This window comes from Bos taurus, chromosome 2, assembly GCF_002263795.3.
Source record: "Bos taurus isolate L1 Dominette 01449 registration number 42190680 breed Hereford chromosome 2, ARS-UCD2.0, whole genome shotgun sequence".
NCBI classification, from domain to species: Eukaryota; Metazoa; Chordata; class Mammalia; order Artiodactyla; family Bovidae; genus Bos; species Bos taurus.
This window is the reverse complement of record NC_037329.1, coordinates 4,356,269-4,376,198: the sequence shown is the minus strand read 5'-3', so window position 1 is coordinate 4,376,198 and position 19,930 is coordinate 4,356,269. Positions and strand designations below refer to the sequence as shown.

The 19,930-nt window shown below is 37.3% G+C and overlaps 1 protein-coding gene across 2 annotated transcripts in view; it reads left to right on the top strand.

Annotated features, from left to right (window-relative positions):
• Positions 1-19,930, top strand: part of UGGT1 (UDP-glucose glycoprotein glucosyltransferase 1) — a 110,992-nt gene that overhangs the window by 32,265 nt on the left and 58,797 nt on the right. For both annotated transcript variants that reach the window (XM_005202234.5, XM_002685231.6), the window contains exons 14-17: positions 721-840; positions 2,073-2,158; positions 6,569-6,704; positions 9,110-9,241. In XM_005202234.5, coding sequence (XP_005202291.1) covers positions 721-840; positions 2,073-2,158; positions 6,569-6,704; positions 9,110-9,241 — 474 coding nt within the window. The remainder of the gene's footprint in view (positions 1-720; positions 841-2,072; positions 2,159-6,568; positions 6,705-9,109; positions 9,242-19,930) is intronic.

Below are 19,930 nucleotides of genomic sequence, written 5' to 3'. Positions count from 1 at the left end.
CTGTTCTATATTTTTGCCTATTCTCGGATATTGACAATATGAGTGAAATTACATTGTGCTTAGTTTATATTTCTTGGATTACTAGTGAAGGTGTGTATCTTTGCTTGTGTTAATTGCCCATTTAAAATTCCTCTATAAATTCCTTATTCATATTTTTGACTCATTTCTATTTCTCATATGTTCTTTGCCTTTTTAAATTGATATGTTAGATTTCTGTAGATATTCTTGACACTAGTCCTTTATTCATTTTGTAAGTTGCAAATACCTTCTTATATTTTGTGGCTTGTGTTTTAGTCACTTTTTAAAAAAAAAAATATTCATTGATTTATTTTTGGCTGTGCTGAGTCTTCATTGCTGCATGTGGTCTTTCTGCCGAGAGCAGGGCTGCCTCCTAGTTGCCGTGTGTGGGCGTCTCCTTGCAGCGGCTTCTCTTGTTGCGGGGCACAGGCTGTACGCTTGTGGGCTTCAGCAGTTGTGGCACATAGGCTTAGTTGGCTCACAGCATGTGGGATCTTCCTGGACCAGAGATCGAACCTGTGCTCTCTGCACTGGGGACATTACCGCTGGACCACAGGGAAGTCCTAGTTACTCATTTGTCTACTTTGAAAATGGTCTTTTCACGACGTGATTATTCTTGAAATAAAGTCTTACTGTTATTTTTGCAAATTTCACTGGTGGTAACTAAAGTATATACACCATGTTGTGTTCTTTTTTTTGTAGTGGATCAACAACCTGGAAGTTGATAGCAGATACAATTCGTGGCCTTCTAGCCTACAAGAATTGCTTCGCCCCACCTTTCCTGGTGTAATCCGACAGATCAGGAAGAACTTGCACAACATGGTAAGTGAAGCTTCTTGTTGCTGGACCATGATCTCTATTTCTTCCTTGCATTCTTCCTTTTCTCTCGTATCTATAGTGTTCGAGTCTCTCCTTTACTAGTTGCTTCTCTGCCTCGCTTCCGCCCTGCACTAATACCACTAAATATGTTTTTTTTCTAGCTCTGTGTTCAAATTGAAAGGGTTTGGAAATGTATTCATTGTAGGGCTGTGAAATGTCTGTGTATAAGGGATGCTCCTCATCTTTAACCTGAAGGTTTAGATTGTCTTGAGTTTTAAGATAGTTTTCCTTTTTCACTCAGAAGATAAATATATCTTCTGTTTTTCTTGAATAGCTTAATCCCTAAAATTTGATAGTTCAGTTTATTCTCTTAAATAAATCTTTGCCAGCTCCTACTTTTTATCCTTATTCCACTGCTTTAGAAAGACAGAGGTTCTTAGTTGGCCCTCTTTCCCCATCTCATGTCTTTCTCTTCCCTCATGTAGCTCCTGCAGAGATGGGGCAGGTGAGGGCTGAAGTTGGCTTCCTGAGAACTTTTCTGGGAAACGATCTTTTACACTTCGGTCACTCTTTTGAAACCCCCCTTTTTCCCTTCCTAGTCAAAATTTCAGTCTCTTTTTTTTTCTTGGCATATGAAATAATTTATTAAATGAGAACTTTATTTGATTCAATGAGATGGCTATTATTTTTTTTATTCAATTTTATTTTATTTTATTATTTTTTTAAATTTTATTTTATTTTTAAACTTTACAATATTGTATTCGTTTTGCCAAATATCGAAATGAATCCACCACAGGTATACCTGTGTTCCCCATCCTGAACCCTCCTCCCTCCCCATAAAGCACACCATGAGAGCTTAATACATGATACCTATTACTGTGGTCTAAAAATTGGGTTCTATCCTTTGAAATGAATACCCAAGAAGCTAATCTCTGTTTTCTAAAGTGGAAGAATTAATAAAATATGTATTGTTAAGTAGTGAAGGATAGGAATAAGGTATCTGGATGTAGTTTTCATGTTAGCATAAGATCATGACAAAATCATTTAGTCTTTGAGTACCATGTTCTTTGAATACAGAGGGAGGGTAACTGCTATTTGTATAATTTCTTTTTTATAAGGTTCAAAAGTAGCTGGAGGAAAATGGCCAACCCAATAAAAAGACGTAAGGCATTTTTACTGACCCAATGGCATTTGAATGAATGTCATTTCATGTTTTCCTTTCCCTCTTCCTATAGGTTTTCATAGTTGATCCTGCTCACGAAAGCACTGCAGAGTTGATTAACACAGCTGAGATGTTCCTCAGTAATCATATACCACTAAGGTAACATCATTGTTGATTTGATAATATAACATTTAGTTGAGGTTTTGTTTGTCATTCTTAAATGCAAATCTGGTACTACTGAACTTTAGGATAATTAATTGTGGGGATCATTAATTACAGTTTTATCTTTAGCTCAGTATGAAGCCAGTGTATTTTGGGGTAGAGAACTTGATTCTTAATGAATAGAATCTTACTGTCATTGAGTTATTAGTAAATAGCCCATGTAAAATTAGCATGTGATCTCAGTTTATTTTCCAATTGAAGGGAATTTTCCTACACAAGTGTCCACATCACAAAGCCTACTTCCACTTTTGGCAGAGATAAGAAGCTTTGCCAAGAACTTTTGTTAGACTCAGAACTAAATGTATACATAGCTTTTTGTAGATGCAAACAGACACATTTATTTCACTAAATAGATTTTACCAAATCTACCAACAGAGTATTTAAATGGCTGAGTTTCCACTATGCCTTTTAAGAACAATGTTTTAAGACTTTACATATAAAGGTTAAGGTATTTTCACTCACATTCTAGATAATATCTGATAGTTTTATGAGTTGATAAAATTTGAATTCTTAGAAAACAAGAAAATTAAGAAGAAAAGAGCTCTTCAGTTAACAAATGTTATTGTGTATTCCATACTTAGCACTGAGCTAAGTGCTGTGAGTGGTATATAAGGCACATTTCTACCCTCTTGGAAAAAGTACAGCGCCTACTTCCTGTAAGATAATTGGTTAAGTGCTGAGTGATATCCTTACTAGTTATAAGTTCTTTGGAATTTCAGGGAAACAAAAGACTATAGATGGATATTTGGGAAGGACAAAGGTTTCATGGCAAAGTTGGATTTAAGTAGACTTTGAAGAAAAAGGTGGGTTTTCATTGACGGAAAAGCAGAGGTTTTGAGTTTAATGCAATTTTTAATGTAAACATGAATACTATCTGCCTCAGGGGCGGATTACAGCCAGAGCTATGTTTGATTAAAAGGGAAATATAAGAGTAGTCATGTATGGATGTGAGAGTTGGAGTATAAAGAAAGCTGAGCACCAAAGAATTGATGCTTTTGAACTGTGGTGTTGGAGAAGACTCTTGAGAGTCCCTTGGATAGCAGGGAGATCCAACCAGTCCATCCTAAAGGAAATCAATCCTGAATATTCATTGGAAGGACTGATGCTGAAGCTGAAACTCCAGTACTTTGGCCACCTGATGTGAAGAACTGACTCATTAAAGACCCTGATGCTAGGAAAGATTGAGGGTGGGAGGAGAAGGGAACATCAGAGGATGAGATGGTTGGATGGCATCACTGACTCAATGGACATGAGTTTGAGTAAACTCTGGGAGTTGGTGATGGACAGGGAGGCCTGGTGTGCTGCAGTTATGGGGTTGCAGAGTTGGACACAGCTGAGTGACTGAACTGACTGATAAGAGCAAAAAGAAGTTGGCTCATGGCACACAGTTCAGTTCAGTCGCTCAGTTGTATCCAACTCTTTGCGACCCCATGAATTGCAGCATGCCAGACCTCCCTGTCCATCACCAACTCTTGGAGTTCACTCAGACTCACGTCCATCGAGTCGGTGATGCCATCCAGCCATCTCATCCTCTGTCGTCCCCTTCTCCTCCTGCCCCCAATCCCTCCCAGCATCAGAGTCTTTTCCAATGAGTAGGCACTAGTTAAACATTTACTGAATTGTTTTGAGAGATAGGAGCAAGAAATGTGGCCTTCGGATTGCAAGGGTAGATAAGAAGAAGGCACTGGCCTCATAGGCATGTTGTGAACAACTGGGGGAAAGGCAGACCAGCAGTTGTTTTCCTTTGTTGCTTTGATGTGGTGGCTGGGTTGTTGGCAGTTTAATGAGGAGAGGAGAGAACATACTGAGAGCCTTCTTGCTGGTCCTTGATGAGGGACCGGGCCTGGAAGAACCTGAAGTCTGAATTTTGGAAGTTAGTTAACAGAACGACTCTGATGCCCTTTTTAGAAATTGAATACCTGGGAAAGGGAAGTATTGATACTTTGTGAGGAGATAATTAGGTTCTCTCCCTTATTTTTATTTTCATAAAAATAATATTTAGGTCATTTCTGCGTGGAGCTCACTCATGTGATTTCTGTCATAAAAGAGATTTAAAAAAAAAAACAAAGACAATTTTTAATCTGAAAACAAACCCTCTCAACCACCTTATCTTTGGATACACAAATTTTCCATGTATATTCTGAGAGTATGATGTTTGAAATATGTTCATATTTTCTTCTGTTTAAGCTATACTTAAAAAAAATGAATAGACTTTGTATTTTTTAGAGCAGTGTTGATTATTGAACTGATGCTGCTGCATTCTTATTAACAGAAGTCCATAGTTTACATCCGGGTTCACTGTTTGTGTTGTGCATGTTGGGAATTTTGACAAATGTATAATGACATTTTCCGCCATTATTTTGCAGCAGTATCATAGATTAGTTTCACTGCCCTAAAAATCTCTTGTGTGTCACCTATTCGTTCCTCCCTACCTCTCTCCCAGCCCCTGCCCACACACGGTCTTGTTACTGTCTCTGTAGTTTTTGTCTTTTCCCGAATCATAATGTGTGTAACATTTTCAGATTGGCTTCTTTCACTTAGCAGTGCGGTTTGCTTTTAAGTTTTATCCACGCCTTTTTGTGACTTGATACCTCATTTCTTTTTATCACTGAGTAATATTCCATTATATGGATGTCTTATAGTTTTTCGGTCCATTTGCATGTTAACAAACATCTTTGTTGTTTCCAGGTTAGGGCAGTTATGAATAAAACTGCTACAAGTATCTGTGTGCAGGTTTTTGTATGGATATAAGTTTTCATTGCATTTTAGTAAATACTAAGTGTGATTGCTTTATCTTACGGTAAAAGTGTGTTTAGTGTTTTGAGAAACTGCCACATTATGTTTGAAGTGGTCGTATCATTTCACATTCTCACCAGCAACAGATGAGGGTTCCTATTGCTCCACATCCTTTCCAAAATTTTGTGTTTTGGGTTGTACCCTTTCTCATAGGTGTGTGGTGGTATTTCATTATGGTTTCAATGTGAAATTCCCTAATGACGGTGATTTTGAGCATCTTTTTTTTAAAAAAACAATTCTTAAATAAATGATTTATTTAGTGTTGCCCGCACTGGGTCTTTGTTGCTGCACCCTGTCTCTCTCTCTTTCTTTATTTTTTTTCCCGTCTTTCTTTAGCTGTGGCAAGCGGGGGCCACTTTGTAGCTGTGGTGCGTGGGTTTGTCCGTGCGGTGGGCTGTCTTGCTGTGGGACACTGGCTCTGGTGCATGGGCTCAGTAGCTGTGGTGCGAGGGCTTGGTTGTCCTGTGGCACGTGGCATCTTCCCTCCCCAGGGATCAAACCTCTGTCCCCTGCACTGACAGGTGAATTCCTAACTGCTGGGCCACCACGGAAATCCTTGAATGTCTTGTAATATGCTTTTTTGCTGACTGTATGTCTTGTTTGGTGAGGTGCTTGTTCAGATCTTTTGCCCAGTTTAACTTTTTAAAAATTATTAGTTTTAAGAGCTCTTAGCATATTCTGCATATCAGTCCTTTATCAGATATGTGTTCCGCACAGATTTTCAGCTAGTCTGTGGCTTGTCTTCAGTCTCCTAGCAGTGTCTTTTGCAGAACAGAAATTTTTAATTTAAATGAAGTCCAGCATACCCAGTTCTTTTTGTTGTGGGTCATGCTTTTGGGGTTAGACCCAAGAAGTTATTGCCAAACCCAGGATCACCTCATTTTATCCTGTGTTATTTTCCACGAGTTTTACAATTTTTTGTGTTTTACATTTATGTCTGTAATCCATTTTAGTTAAAGACTGGCTGTTCTTCATTGCTTTTGCTCTGAGATGGAGTCTAGCGGCCTATCGCCAGTGCACATTTTTTTGGCCAGTCTGTAAATGTGTGATGGTGTTTCTTTGTGGTTTGTTCCTTTAAGTTTTAAAATGTAATTAACTTTGGGTATAGCTTTTTACTTAAGGACAGTAGTAAAAATTTTAATGCTTTCCATTTGCCTATAATACTCATATCGCTGGGGTGAAATCTCGAAATCCACCACACCTGTGTATATTTTCACGTTCTGAGAATTTTCACTTCTCCTAATTTTGATTTAAAAACAGAACGAAATCTCTATCTAAAACTATAGCAATACCTTATATGTCAGTGATGGTCTCATTTCATGATCTTGAAATGAGATCTTGGAATGAAACTTGCTTCAATAGTTATAGTCTAAGCCACCTTTGGGAACTTGCTTTTTTTATACTTAAGTGATGAATACCTTTGCCAACCATGTTAGAGAATGACGGTGACGTGAACTGTGTTTTGTAAGACAAAGCCTTTGCTTTTTTGACTGGTTGCATTCTTTGAGATGTTTCATTTGCTTCTTTTTGCTCACCCCTTTCTCCCCCCAGACTTGGTTTAATCTTTGTGGTTAACGACTCTGAAGATGTTGATGGGATGCAAGATGCTGGAGTGGCTATTCTGAGAGCATATAACTATGTTGCACAAGAAGTGGATGATTATCATGCCTTCCAAATTCTGACACATGTATGTTTTTGTTCAAAATGGTGAATAATTTCTAAAAATCTAAGTTACTGTCAGAAACAGTATGTGGTAAGGGGATTCTATATTTCTGGAAAGAGAACCAGGTAAAGTATTCACAAACTTTATGCATTTTATATGTTAGGAATTGCCTTTATTGATACACTAATGTTAATAATAGATTGTTGAGATTTCAGCTAAGATTCCTTAGATACTAATTCCTTAGATACTAAATACATTAATATATCTTAGTCTTCTGCCTTTTGACAATTTGAAATCACTGATTAATGCCTTTTGGTAACTGTGATGTTCTCTACTTGTTTAAAAAACTTTACTCTTTTTTAAGACCATCATGATATTTTCATTAGGGATACATTTAATATTCAAGTCATAAAATTCTTATTATCTGTTTTCTCTATTTTTAACTGGAAATTCTCAAATGTTCTGAATTATATATATGTATTTTGAGATACTTGCTCAAGTTCAAACAGAGAATTCTCCTTGTTTTTTTTTTTCTATTTTTGAGTATTAAAAGCTTATAAGTAGTAGTTGTTTTGTTTACAAATTAGTGTTAATTATTTAAAAAACTTCTGTTTTACCTGTAATCATGGTGGCAGCCTGCTGTTTATTATCCTTGTCTTGTTTATTGTTTAGAGATTCAGTCATAGGCTTTTTTTTTTTTATTAATTGAGTGTTCCTTTATTTATTTGGCCAGCCTTTATTAAAGATGCACTCTTTACAAAGAAGTGTAAGCTTTCCCCCATCCTCCGACTCCTTACCATCTACTGGGGGACACCTCCACAGAGATGATGTGGTTCTGTGTAGCACCACTGGCTACAGCAGCATGAGGACCTCACTCTACGTGGAGTGAGGGTGTTCTTGTGGAGTGTCGAGTTGTCTCAGCTCTGCATAGTTGAACAAACAAGGAGTCAGTGAACAGTGACTGCAGATCAGAGGTAGTGACTCCAAGTTGTTAGTGTGACTTGAACAGAATATTGTGAGCACAGAGTGGAGCAGGGAACCTGGTCAAAGAGCCTGGGCTGCGTAACGGGTATCTGCTAAGTCGCTTCAGTGGTGTCCGACTCTGTGTGACCCCATGGACGGCAGCCCACCAGGCTCTGCTGTCCCTGGGATTCTCCAGGCAAGAACACTGGAGTGGGTTGCCATGGCCCTCTCCAATGCATGAAAGTGAAAAGTGAAAGTGAAGTCACTCAGTCGTGTCCGACTCTTCGCGACCCCATGGACTGCAGCCTACTAGGCTCCTCCACCCATGGGATTTTCCAGGCAAGAGTACTGGAGTGGGGTGCCACTGCCTTCTAGAGTTAAACTCCAGTCCAACTGAAAAACCTCATTGTGATGCGTATATGGAGGTGGATCTGATGAAGGCTGAGAAAGTGGCACGGGTACTAGTTGATGAGCTGTTGCTGTGACCTCTGTAAGAAACAAGGGTGGACTCAGGATTAGCAGCAGGCTGTGGAGAGTGAAACAGGTTCATGTGAAGTTACTGAGGATGAGGGTTTTAAAGTCTGCTTTTTAAAGTTTTTTCCTCTTATAGCTATGTGTATGAGGGAAAGGATAGTGAGTTTTCTTTTTCTTTTTAGTCACAAAAGGAAAAAAATTATGTTTGTTATTAAAATTTTTTAAAAACAGTATTGATGTGTCAGTTAAAAATCTCTTCTCCCCTCTCCTTAATTCTGCTCCCTAAAGGCAGCCACTGTTAAAAGCTTGCTTAGTATATCCTTCCTGTGCTTAACTGTGTATGCACAGACACAGTTTTGTTGTTTGTTTTGTGTCTGCCTTTTACAAACAGGGATTATGCCGTACATATTTTGAAACTCTTTTCCCCTTAAACATCATGGACATGAATTCTTATTTCAAGGATTACTTATAAGTATTCAGATTTAAAAAAAATTAACAGATTTTTGTGTTTTGGACTTTTAATGTGTGAGTATGAACTGACTATTTTACGAATATATAGTTTCTAACATAAGAAGGCATAAGGAAGTAATACAGAAAAGGGAGAATTGCTAATATGTCCCATTTGCCCTTTAAGAGAAATAGCTACTTTAAAGCAGTTGGTTTTCACCACTTCTGTTTTACCTGTAATCATGGTGGCAGCCTGCTGTTTATTATGCTTGTTTTGTTTATAGTTTAGAGATTCAGTCAGAGGCTTTTTTTTTAATTAATTGAGTGTTCCTTTATTTATTTGGCCAGCCTTTATTAAAGATGCACCCTTTACAAAGACGTGTACAAAGACAGGCTTTCCCCTGTCCTCTGACACCTTACGATCTATTGGGGGATGCCTCCACAGAGAGGCCTTTTTTTCCTCTGCATTCTGGAATCTTTTTTAATAAGTACTCTGAAATTTGGATTTGAAAGTGTAGTTGGTTACTTGGTTTTTCTTTCTTTAGATGTATAACAAAGTAAGGACTGGAGAAAGAGTGAAAGTTGAACACGTGGTCACTGTCCTGGAGAAGAAATATCCATATGTGGAAGTGAATAGCATTTTGGGAATTGACTCTGCATATGATCAGAATCGAAAGGTAAATGTTCTCTGGTGTTTCTCATCTGACTGCAACACTATGCTTTCCTTACCTCCCCTTATTATTGAAAGTGAAAGTCACTCAATCTCTCTGACTCTTTGCGACCCCATGGAGTATACAGTCCATGGAATTCTCTAGGCCAGAATACTGGAGTGGGTAGCCTTTCCCTTCTCCAGGGTGTCTTCCCAACCCAGGGATCGAACCCAGGTCTCCTGCATTGCAGGTGGATTCTTTACCAGCTGAGCCACCAGGGAAGCCCAAGAATACTGGAGTGGGTAGCCTATCCCTTCTCCAGTGGATCTTCCCGACCTAGGCATTGAACCAGGATCTCCTGCATTGCAGGCGGATTGTTTACCAATTGAGCTATCAGGATTTCTATTAATATAGGTGGTGGTGGTGAAATATTTAGATACTTAGCATTTAAAAAATTTAGAAACTAGATCACTCTTTTATCTTAGCAAGTATAGTTTATTTGTCAATTTTGTGAAGGTATCACTGATCTTTAACTGGTCTATTAGCTATTAAATTGAAAAATAATTTATCTTTATTATGCAGTGGTAGTACTTATGTGATGTGTGTTCCAGATAAAAGCTGTTGGAAGTATATGATGTATGCTTGTGATGGTATGATGTATAGCCTAATGCGTCATGTATTAATTGTTTAGGCTAAAGGTGGAAATGCAGTAAGAAATATAATCAACAGAATGGCAAAGTCTGATAATAAAGATGTAGGGAAATATTTTAAAATCTTTATTTAAAGATAATAATGAGACAAGTAAATACAGTGAAGGACCTTTATTGCAAACAGTAACATGGTGGTTTATTGAAAATAAGTGTTGAGGCAAGGAATCGAAATACATTTCTGAAACAATTTAAAACAGTAAGAGTATATTTATTTACCAACTTTTTTCATTTCTTTGAATGAAAGACAAGACATTTGATTCATCTGCTTGAGATCTGAGCTATCATTTCATTAGAAACCATACTGATACTGAATGCATTGTTTATAATTGGTCTTTTGTCTGAGTACAGAATCCTAGATTCTATAATTTCCCTCTCAAGTCTTATGCACACCAAATTCAGCACCAGTTGTTTTTAGCCTTTCGCTTTTTTGTTTTTCTCATCATTCGGTTTATTTTCATTTCCTCCCTTCCTCTCCTTTAGCTTAACATCGATTTATAACATTATAGAAGTTTCTTGTGTACAACATTTAATTTCTACTTTTGTATCCCCTACAACTTGCTCACCAAAAATCTAGGTTCTGTCCATCACTATACAGTTAGTTGAGCCTATTTAGTCATTTCTTCCTCTCCAGTATCCACTACTTTGTTACATGTTTGTTTTGTTTGGTTTGTTCATTTATTTTGTTTTGCTTGTTTATTAGCTTTTTATATTTCACATATAAGTGAAATCCTGTGGTATTTGTCCTTTTCCATCTGATTTATTTCACTTAGCTTATTAACTTCAGGGTCCATCCATGTGGTCACAGATGGCAAGATTTCATCTTTGTATGGTTGAGTAGCAGACTGAGCGACTTCACTTTCACTTTCATGCATTGGAGAAGGAAATGGCAGCCTGCTCCAGTGTTCTTGCCTGGAGAATCCCAGGGACGGGGGAGCCTGGTGGGCTGCCGTCTGTGGGGTCGTACAGAGTCGGACACGACTGAAGCGACTTAGCAGCAGCAGCAGCAGTCTATAGTATGTGTGTATATATCTCATATCTTTATCCATTCATCTGTTGGTGGACACTTGGGTTGTTTCTGTATCTTGGCTGTTGTAAACAGTGTCATGATGAACATAGAAGTGCATATATTGTTTTACGTTAGTATTTTCATTTTCTTTGGATAAATTACCAGGAGTAGAATTATTGAATCATATGGTAGTTCTATTCTTAACTTTTCTGAGGAATCTCCATACTGTTTTTCATAGTGGCTGCCCCAATTTACATTCCGACAGTGCAGGAGGATTCCCTTTCCTCCACATCAGTTCAGTTCAGTTCAGTTGCTCAGTCGTGTCTGACTCTTTGCCACCCCATGGACTGTAGCACACCAGGCATCCCTGTCCATCACCAACTCCTGGAGTTTACCCAAACTCATCTCCATTGAGTCAGTGATACCATCCAACCATCTCACATACTTACCAGCATTTTTTGTTGTCTGTCTTTTTTACAGTAGTCATTTTGGCAAGTGTGAAGTGATAGCTCACTGTGCTTTTGATTTGTATTCCATAATGATTAGTGATATTGAACATCTTTTCATGCGCCTGTTGGCCATCTGTATGTCTTTGGAAAATGTCTATTCAGGTCTCTGCTTATTTTTTAATCAGGTTGTTTTTGTTGGTGGTGGTGGTGTTTTGAGTGGTTTGAGATCTTTATATGTATTTTGCATATTAATCTCTTATTGGATATTATTTGCAAATATCTCTCATTTTGTAGTTTTTTTTTTCATTTTAGTGATTTTTCTTTTGCTATGCAGAAGCTTTTTTCATTTGATGTAATTCCATTTGTTTATTTTTACTTCTGTTTTCCTTGCCTGAGTAGGCATATCTAGAAAAATATTGCTAAGACCAATGTTAATGAGCATATTGCCTTTCTTTTTTCTTGGAGCTTTGTGGTTTCAGGTTTTACATTAAAGTTTTGATTCATTTTGAATTAATTTTTGTATATGGTATGAGACAGTGGTCTAGTTTCTTTCTTTCTTTTTTGTTTTTTTGCATGTGGCTGTCCATTTTTCCCAACACCATTTGTTGAATAAACTATCATTGCTCTGTTGTACGTTCTTTGCCCCTTTGCCATAAATTGTCCCTATATATTTGGTTTTGTTTTTGGGCTGTTATTTCTTGTTCCATTGATCTATGTATCTATTTTCCTGCCAGTGCCATGTTGTTTCGGTTACCATGGCTTTGTAATATAAGGAAGTCAGGAAGTATGAAACCTCCAGCTTTGTTGTTTTTCTCAGGATTGTTTTGGCTATTTAGGTCTTTTATATTTTTGTATAAATTCAGAATTTTTGTTCTATATCTATGAAAAATGTTCTTGAGATTTCAATAGGGACTGCATTGCATCTGTAATATAAATTGCCTTAGGTAATACAAATGTTTTAACAGTGTTAATTTTTCCAATCTGTGAGCATGAAATATTTTTCCATTTATTTGTGTGTTCAGTTTTTTCAACAGTCTTACAGTTTTCAGTGTGTTTCAGGTCTTTCACCCACCTGGTTAAATTTGTTCCTAGGTGTTCTGTTGTTTTTGTTGTGATTATAAACATTAATTTCTCTTTGTGCTTAGTATATAGAAATGCAACATATTTTATATGTTGATTTTGTATCTTATAGTTTTACTGCATTTGTTTATTATTTTTAATAATTTTTAGTGCAATCTTCTTTATAGTTTTTTACACATAAAATCATGTCATTTGCAAATTGTAATTGTTATTGGGCTGGCCAGGGTGTTCCTTTGGTTTTTAAGTAAAAATAAAAGGCATGTTTTCATTTTCCCGTAGAACTTTATTGAACAGCATATTCACCATTTTGTTCCACTACCTTCTGCCATTTTCGAGGCAACTTCATAATTCCATCTTCCCAAAACTTTTTATCGTTTTGAGCAAAGAACTGTTCCAGGTGCCTTTTATAGCCTTTCAGGAAATGGAAACTTTTTTCATTAAGAGAATCTTGTAAAGACTGAAATAAATGGAAATCCGAAGGTGCAATGTCTGGAGAATACAGCAGATGAACCAGAACTTCCCAGTCAAACTATAATAGTTTTTGCCTGGTCATTAAAGAAACTTGTGGCCTTGCATTATCCTAGTGGAAGATTATGCATTTTCTCTTGACTAATTTTGGGTGCTTTTTGTTGAGTGCTGCTTTCAGTTGGTCTAATTGGGAATAGTACTTGTTGGAATTAATCTTTTGGTTTGGTGGAAGGAGCTCATAGTAGAGGACTCCCTTCTAATCCCACCATATATACAATATCACCTTTTTTGGATGGAGACTGGCCTTTGGTGTAGTTGGTGGTGGTTCCATGATCTGTTCCATTCCACATTATTGTATAGTATCCACTTTTCATCACCTGTCACAATTTGTTTTAAGAGCGGAATGTTTTCATTACAAGTAGAGAATCACATGCAGAAATATAGTCAAGAAGGTTTTATTCACTTGTGTGGAACCCAAACATCAAAGCAATTAATGTAACCAAGCTGGTGCAAAATAATTTTCAGTGCTTGATTTGGATATTTTTAGTATGTCAGCTATTTCCCTTTCTCAATTCATGTCCTGATTTGATTGCTGTCAGCTTCAACTGGTCTACCCAACTATGGAGAATTGTCTGGTGAGAAATCTCCAGCACAAAATTTTGCAAACCACTTTTGACAGAGTCATAGCACATTCCACATTCTCCTTACGCTGCGCAAATCTTCTTTTGAATTTCAGTTGTGTTTTTACCTTTCTGAATAAAGCATAATTATGTCAGAAAGGTTGCTTTTTTCCTCCCATCTTCAGTATTAAAGTGGCTATGCAAAAATTCACCAATATTAATAAGTTTTTAAAAAAAATCCTTGCTGATGGGACAGCTGTCACAATATGGTCTATTAAAATTGTTTCAAAGAAAGTTAAGACAACTGAACACTACTATAGCTACCTCTGCTCTCTTCTGGTTTCCACTTGAATAGTGTATCTTTTTTATCCTTTCTTTCACTTTTGAGTCTTTTTGTGTTCTTAAAGCAGCAATGAATTGTAGGCTTATGTAGTTGGGTCTTATTTTTTAATCTATCCAGCCATTCTATACCTTTTGATTGGAGAATTTAATACAGTAACAGTGATTATTGATAGGTAAGGGACATATAATACCATTTCATTAGTTATTTGAGGCTGATTTGTATTTCTTGTTTTTTTCTTCCTCTCTTGCTGCCTCCCTTTGTGAACTGATGATTTTCCATAATGGTATGCTTTGGTTACTTTCTCTTTATCATTTGTGAACCTACTGTAGATTTTTGTTTTGTGGTTACTATGAGTCTTACATAAAATATTTTGTAGATATTAACGGTCTCTTTTATGTTGATGCTCTAACTTTGATCACTTATAAAAACTACTCTTTTATTCCCTCCTCCTTTTTATTTTGGACATCACAATTTAATTCTGTATTGTATGTGCTGTGCTGTGCTGTGCTTAGGCGTTCAGTTGTATTTGACTCTTTGCGACTCCATGGACCCGCCAGGCTCCTCTGTCCATGGGGGTTCTCCAGGCAAGAATACTGGAGTGGGTTGCCCTGCCCTCCTCCAGGGATCTTCCCAACCCAGAGATCAAACCCGGTCTGCTGCATTGCATGCAGATTCTTTACCATGTATATTTAATAGCAAATTATTATAGCCTTAGTTACTTTTAAAACTCTATTTTTTTTTTTTTTTTGCTTTTCATTAGCATATTCTTTATATCGAAAAACAGATGGAGTTTCATGTGTGAACTGCATCATCTTTAGAGGGGAATTCAAGTGACTCTATGTTCTCTTTGAGCGTGGAGGTCATTGCTACAAAGTTTGTGGTTGAGGGCTCTCTCATGCTTCATCTGAATACTCTTGTCATTTGTAGAGTTAAGTTTCTTTAATTTCTTTTTTCTTTGATGCCTTCTGACTGGATAATTGCAAAGTTTCTGTCTTTTAACTTGTAGATTTTTTTCTTTTACTTGATTTCACTCTGATGGTAATGTTATATTGTTTTTTATTTCATTCATTATATTCTTCAGCTCCAGAATTTCTGTTTGGTTCTTTTTTATGCTCTCTCTCTCTGTCAGAATTCCAATTTTGTTTGTGTATTGTTTTCTTGATCTTACTGAATGTCTTTCTGTGTCTTGTAGCTCACTGAGTTTCCCTATGACAGCTATTTTGAGTTCCTTATTGTGTAAATTGCAGATTTCCATGTCTTCAAGATTGATTACTGGAAGATTACTGTGATCCTTAGGTAATGTTATAGTTTCTTGAATTTTTTGCATATTCGTTGCATTTTTATGTTGTTACCAGAAGTGACTGGTAGCAGTCACTTCTCCCAGTCTTTGCTCTCTGCTTTCGGAGAAAAATACCTTTCATTCCAGCCTTGTTAGGAATTCTGAGGCTTTCTCAGAACATCTGTGGGTACATGTACTCCATGCTGTTGTTCCCTCTTGTGCAGATTTCTGAAGCTTGTTTAACTCTTCTTGATTCTACAGTGCCCCAGGCTGGGTGCTGACAGGCCCGTTTTTTGTTTTTCCCAAAGTGGCACTACAGTTCAAATTTTGTCTGTTTCTGGCCCACGGGTTTGGACTGGCTTTCTGTATGTCCTCATTAGCCATTGGCAAAGTTCACTCTTGCTGCCGTTATCAGGATTGTACACTGGGAGCCAGCCTCTGTGTGCAGGTTTATGTGGGTTAAGGTGTATAGAGCACTGTAGGGTGCCCATGAGCCATCTGGGGGAGATCTGTGAATGAGATGTCCTGGGTGGCTCTTAGGTGGGCTTCTTGATGCAGTAAGTAGGATCTGCCTTCCTTAAATGCCTGAAGAGCACTGTCTGCTGCTCTCCCAGCCTTCCCACTTGGTGAAGCTGCTCACAGTTCTGTATTCTGGATGGGGCAGAACAGAAATGAGCCTCTTTGCCAGCATCTCACATAGCTGGGGAAGCTGAGTGCTCATTCCCTTGCTCTTACTTCCCCTGTGGAAGAAATCATAGGCTCAGAATCTCTCTTGTGTCCCTGAGCTCTGCTGACTTGGGAGGAGAGTGATATGAATAAAGTCAGACTGTTTCTCTTAGTCTCACCAATGTGTCCAGTGGACAAAGTCCTGGAACTTCTCTGCTGGAAACCTAGACCTTCTTTGGCATCATATCCATGGGTGATTGCTTAAGATAGTTGTTCCCAGGAGTTCCCTGGAGCCAGCTCAAAGGCCAGTGCAGAGGCCACAGCCGTTGTCAAAGTCTGTCTGCCTGTTCCCTGCTGCATGGGTGGGCAACACTTCTCCTGGGCCACTTGGCGTTTGGTGCTGGATTCCAGAGCTCCCACAGAGACACTTTTGCCTGTGGATGGATGCCGAATCGTTGCTTTTGTGTGAGGGAGGCACTAATGAGGGATGTCTTATTTAGCCATGAAACTGATATCACTCCTTTGCGTGCATGCTCAGTCACTTGCTTGTGTCCAACTCTTTGCCACCCCATGGACTGTAGCCCGCCAGGCTCCTCTGTCCATGGGGTTATCCTGGCAAGAATACTGGAGTTTTCATTTCCTCCTCCAGGGGATCTTCCTGACCTAGGGATTGAGCCCACATCTCCTGCATCTCCTGTATTGGCAGGTGGATTCTTTACAGCTGAGCCACCTGGGAAACCCCCAAATCACTCCTGCCTCAGTGTTAAATCTCCTTGTTTTCAGAAATATCCAATTGGGTTTGAAGTTGAAGCTGGTCATGAGGTCTTCGCAGTTTAGAGTGAACATGTTTCCGTTATTGTATTGCAACCTTTTGTTCAGTCACTTTCCTTTTTTTTTTTTAATAAAATAATATTGATATGGGCACGTGCTGGTGATTTTTTTCACAACCAACGTGAGGTGTACTCTGTAGAAAAAGGAAAAGTGAAATAAAAGGAAAGGAGGGCCACTTGAGAATATTTGAGGAAATTAATGGAATTTTCTCGTATTTCACATTTGGAAAATGTTTAACTTTGATTTTCTATCATTCTGTTGAAGAAAAAGTATGTGTTGCCTTTTTAATTGTGGGTGATTGCTATATCAAAAGGAATTGCTTAAAAACATTGAATACAATGGACAAATTGGAGGAAAGGGTGTGTTTTAATATTTATAATATATTTTATTAATAACATATTCTTTAATGATACATATGCAGAGTTGGATGTATTAGAGATGAAGGACATATTCTATAATAGTAATGGTTTTAAAGCATAATAATGTGAGAAGGAGTATTAAGCTTCTAGGGCATGGATTACCTTAATACCTTAATACTTGTCCTGTATGGTAAAGCCTCCCAACTTGCCTTTTTAAACTTGAAAAGGCTTATGTTAATAGACTGCTAAAACAATGCTGGAAACATAATTGTTACGTTAAAAGAAATGATAACATTCTAAAATTTACCTCTTATGATCAATTTATCTTGTGCAACAGAGAATCAGTTATTACATCTTCTTGAATTTTCATTTATATCCAAATGAATAATTCACTCTTGAAATACAGGCTTTCAGTGATAGCTTATATAAATACATAGATACAAAAGTGATAAGAAAATAGCATACTATTTTGCTGTCATGTTTCTTTCATATAGTGCATAATTAGCAAGCACTGTTAAAGAAATACCTACTTCTGAAGAAAAATATATTAAATCTAAAGTTCTGATTTCATTTAGCAGATTATACATTTGATTGAAAAATGAAACTCTCTCACAACCAATATTGGGTTTGTGTATATGTGTGAAAAATGTTTCAAGAAGCAGTCTCCACTGCAATAAATTTGAGGTGATCATTCTTTTACGTCTATTGATATAGAGATTGATCAATGAAAGAGATAGATATTGTTAAGAATTTAACATTTAGCTCTTTACATTTATAAAACAGTTTCATCTAAATAAGTTGTATAATCTGTATCTGCATGTGTGGGTGCTAAGTTGCTTCAGTTGTGTCCAGCTCTTTTTGGACTATAGCCTGCCAGGCTCCTCTGTCCATAGGATTCTCCAGACAAGAATACTGGAGTGGATAGCCATTCCCTTCTCCAGGGATTCTTCCTGATCCAGGGATCAAACCTAGGTTTCCTGCATTACAGCAGATTCTTTACTGTCTGAGCCACCAGGGAAGCCCAATCTGTATCTAACTGTCCCTAAATAAGGTTCACAGAAAGTGGTATTTTCATGTGTTGTCTTTTATGCACTGAAATCTTGATTTTGCTGAAGAATCAAGTGAGAGTATCACAAACCCAGCTCCTCAGTCATTTCTCCCATTTGGCCATTTGCCTCATCTGTACTGGTTAGTGGGCCTTCTCATATAAACAGGTCATAATTTCCTAGCTAAGTAATCGCATACTTTCAAGAGAAGATTATTGTGAGATTCTCAGAAGTCCTAAGAATCTAATGATCAATAAGATTCTTTAATTTTTTAAGATTTTTGCAGGACATGTACCCTTCATATGAAAAAGCCCAAGGAAAATAGATTTTTTTGAAAAGAAAGAATAAGTGCATGTTTTTTTAAAGGAGAAATGAGTACAATTGGCAAATGTGATTATATTTACAGATATCTGAGTCTTTTGTTATAAATTTGAAACGTTGTTATCTTCTGTGTTTGATATCTGAAAGAAGTAATTGTTTCTATAACTAAGGAGTACAATTAAAGTAGATCTTTTGAACTGAAGAGCATATAGTCTGATAGGTGCATATTTGTATCTTTTAAAGCCAAAGTAAGAAAAGTTCTAAATTATTCATGCCAACATTTTACTGCTGGCATATTATCTCTGGGTCTTTATTAATCTCAGTTATCTTTTTATGAATGACTCATTTGTGACTTTGTAATCAGTGTTTCAAAATTGTGTATAATTAGCATTTTTAGTGATCGGTTTCTAGAAATTCTCACATAAAAGTTTTAAGTGTGACTCGGATTATTGGCCTGCATTCTATTGTTTAGTCTGATAATCTTTTTGCAGGTTGTGAAAATGGAAAGTCAAAACATCTCCCTCCCACTCTTGACTTTTACTCAATTACCACTTTCAGAGAAAGCCAATGTTACTTACTTCCTATTGTTACTGAGAGTTATAGTGTGGGTTTTGTTTTGTTTTCTTGGGGAATCCATCAGTAAATTTTCAGAGCTCAAAGTATATTAAAATTGGGTGTCTAGGAACTTCTTTGAAATAGGTGAGATGTCAAAGAACAGAATTAATATAAGTTTTGGGGGTGTACCTTTGAAAGGTTCTAACACTGGCATAGAGACGTGGCAGAGATCAACCTAGAATGGTATAGAGAAATGGTGCGCTCACAGTCTTTCTCGCCGTGCCCTGTTATAGTCCATCATCGAAGTCTGTAGTATCATTTACCACTGTGGCTAGATCTGAAACTAAGCTTATGACTAGTATCAGTTACCACATTTTTCTATTCGTGCTATCTCAAAAAGTTATATACTTTAAATTTCTGCTATTTTCAGAAAATATCAGTTATAAGGTGTTTAACAAGGATGTCTTATAAACTTTTTATGTCTTGGGTAATGACATAGTTTTTACTCTAAAAACTTAGTCTTGAGTCTGTGGTTGGTATCTGGAGGAATGTACCTATATAGATTTTTGGAAAAGTCTCAGATGTATTTTTTCACCTGGTATTTCCCTGCCGAGGAACTTCTTCTGTCCTTGAGAAGAAAAGAAAGATTGAGCTTAGTACATTATAGAGTGATTTTTTGAGCACTGTCTTTTCACCAGCCTTGTTTTGGTTTCTGCAGGTGTAATTTCTTTTTTGGTGATATGGACCCTTTTAAATTGAGAATTGGATGTAAATATTTCATCTCAGGTTATCTGCCCAGGAGCACTAATAGTTTATGACAGTCTATAGTAGTGCCACCCATTATGGTAGTCTCTGGTCACGTGGGCTTTTAAAATGGAAATTAATTAGTTTCCTGTGCTCAATAGCTACATGTGGCTAGTGGCTACTGCATTGAACAGTGAAGATAGAATATCTCCATCATTGCAGAAAGGTCTGTTGCGTAG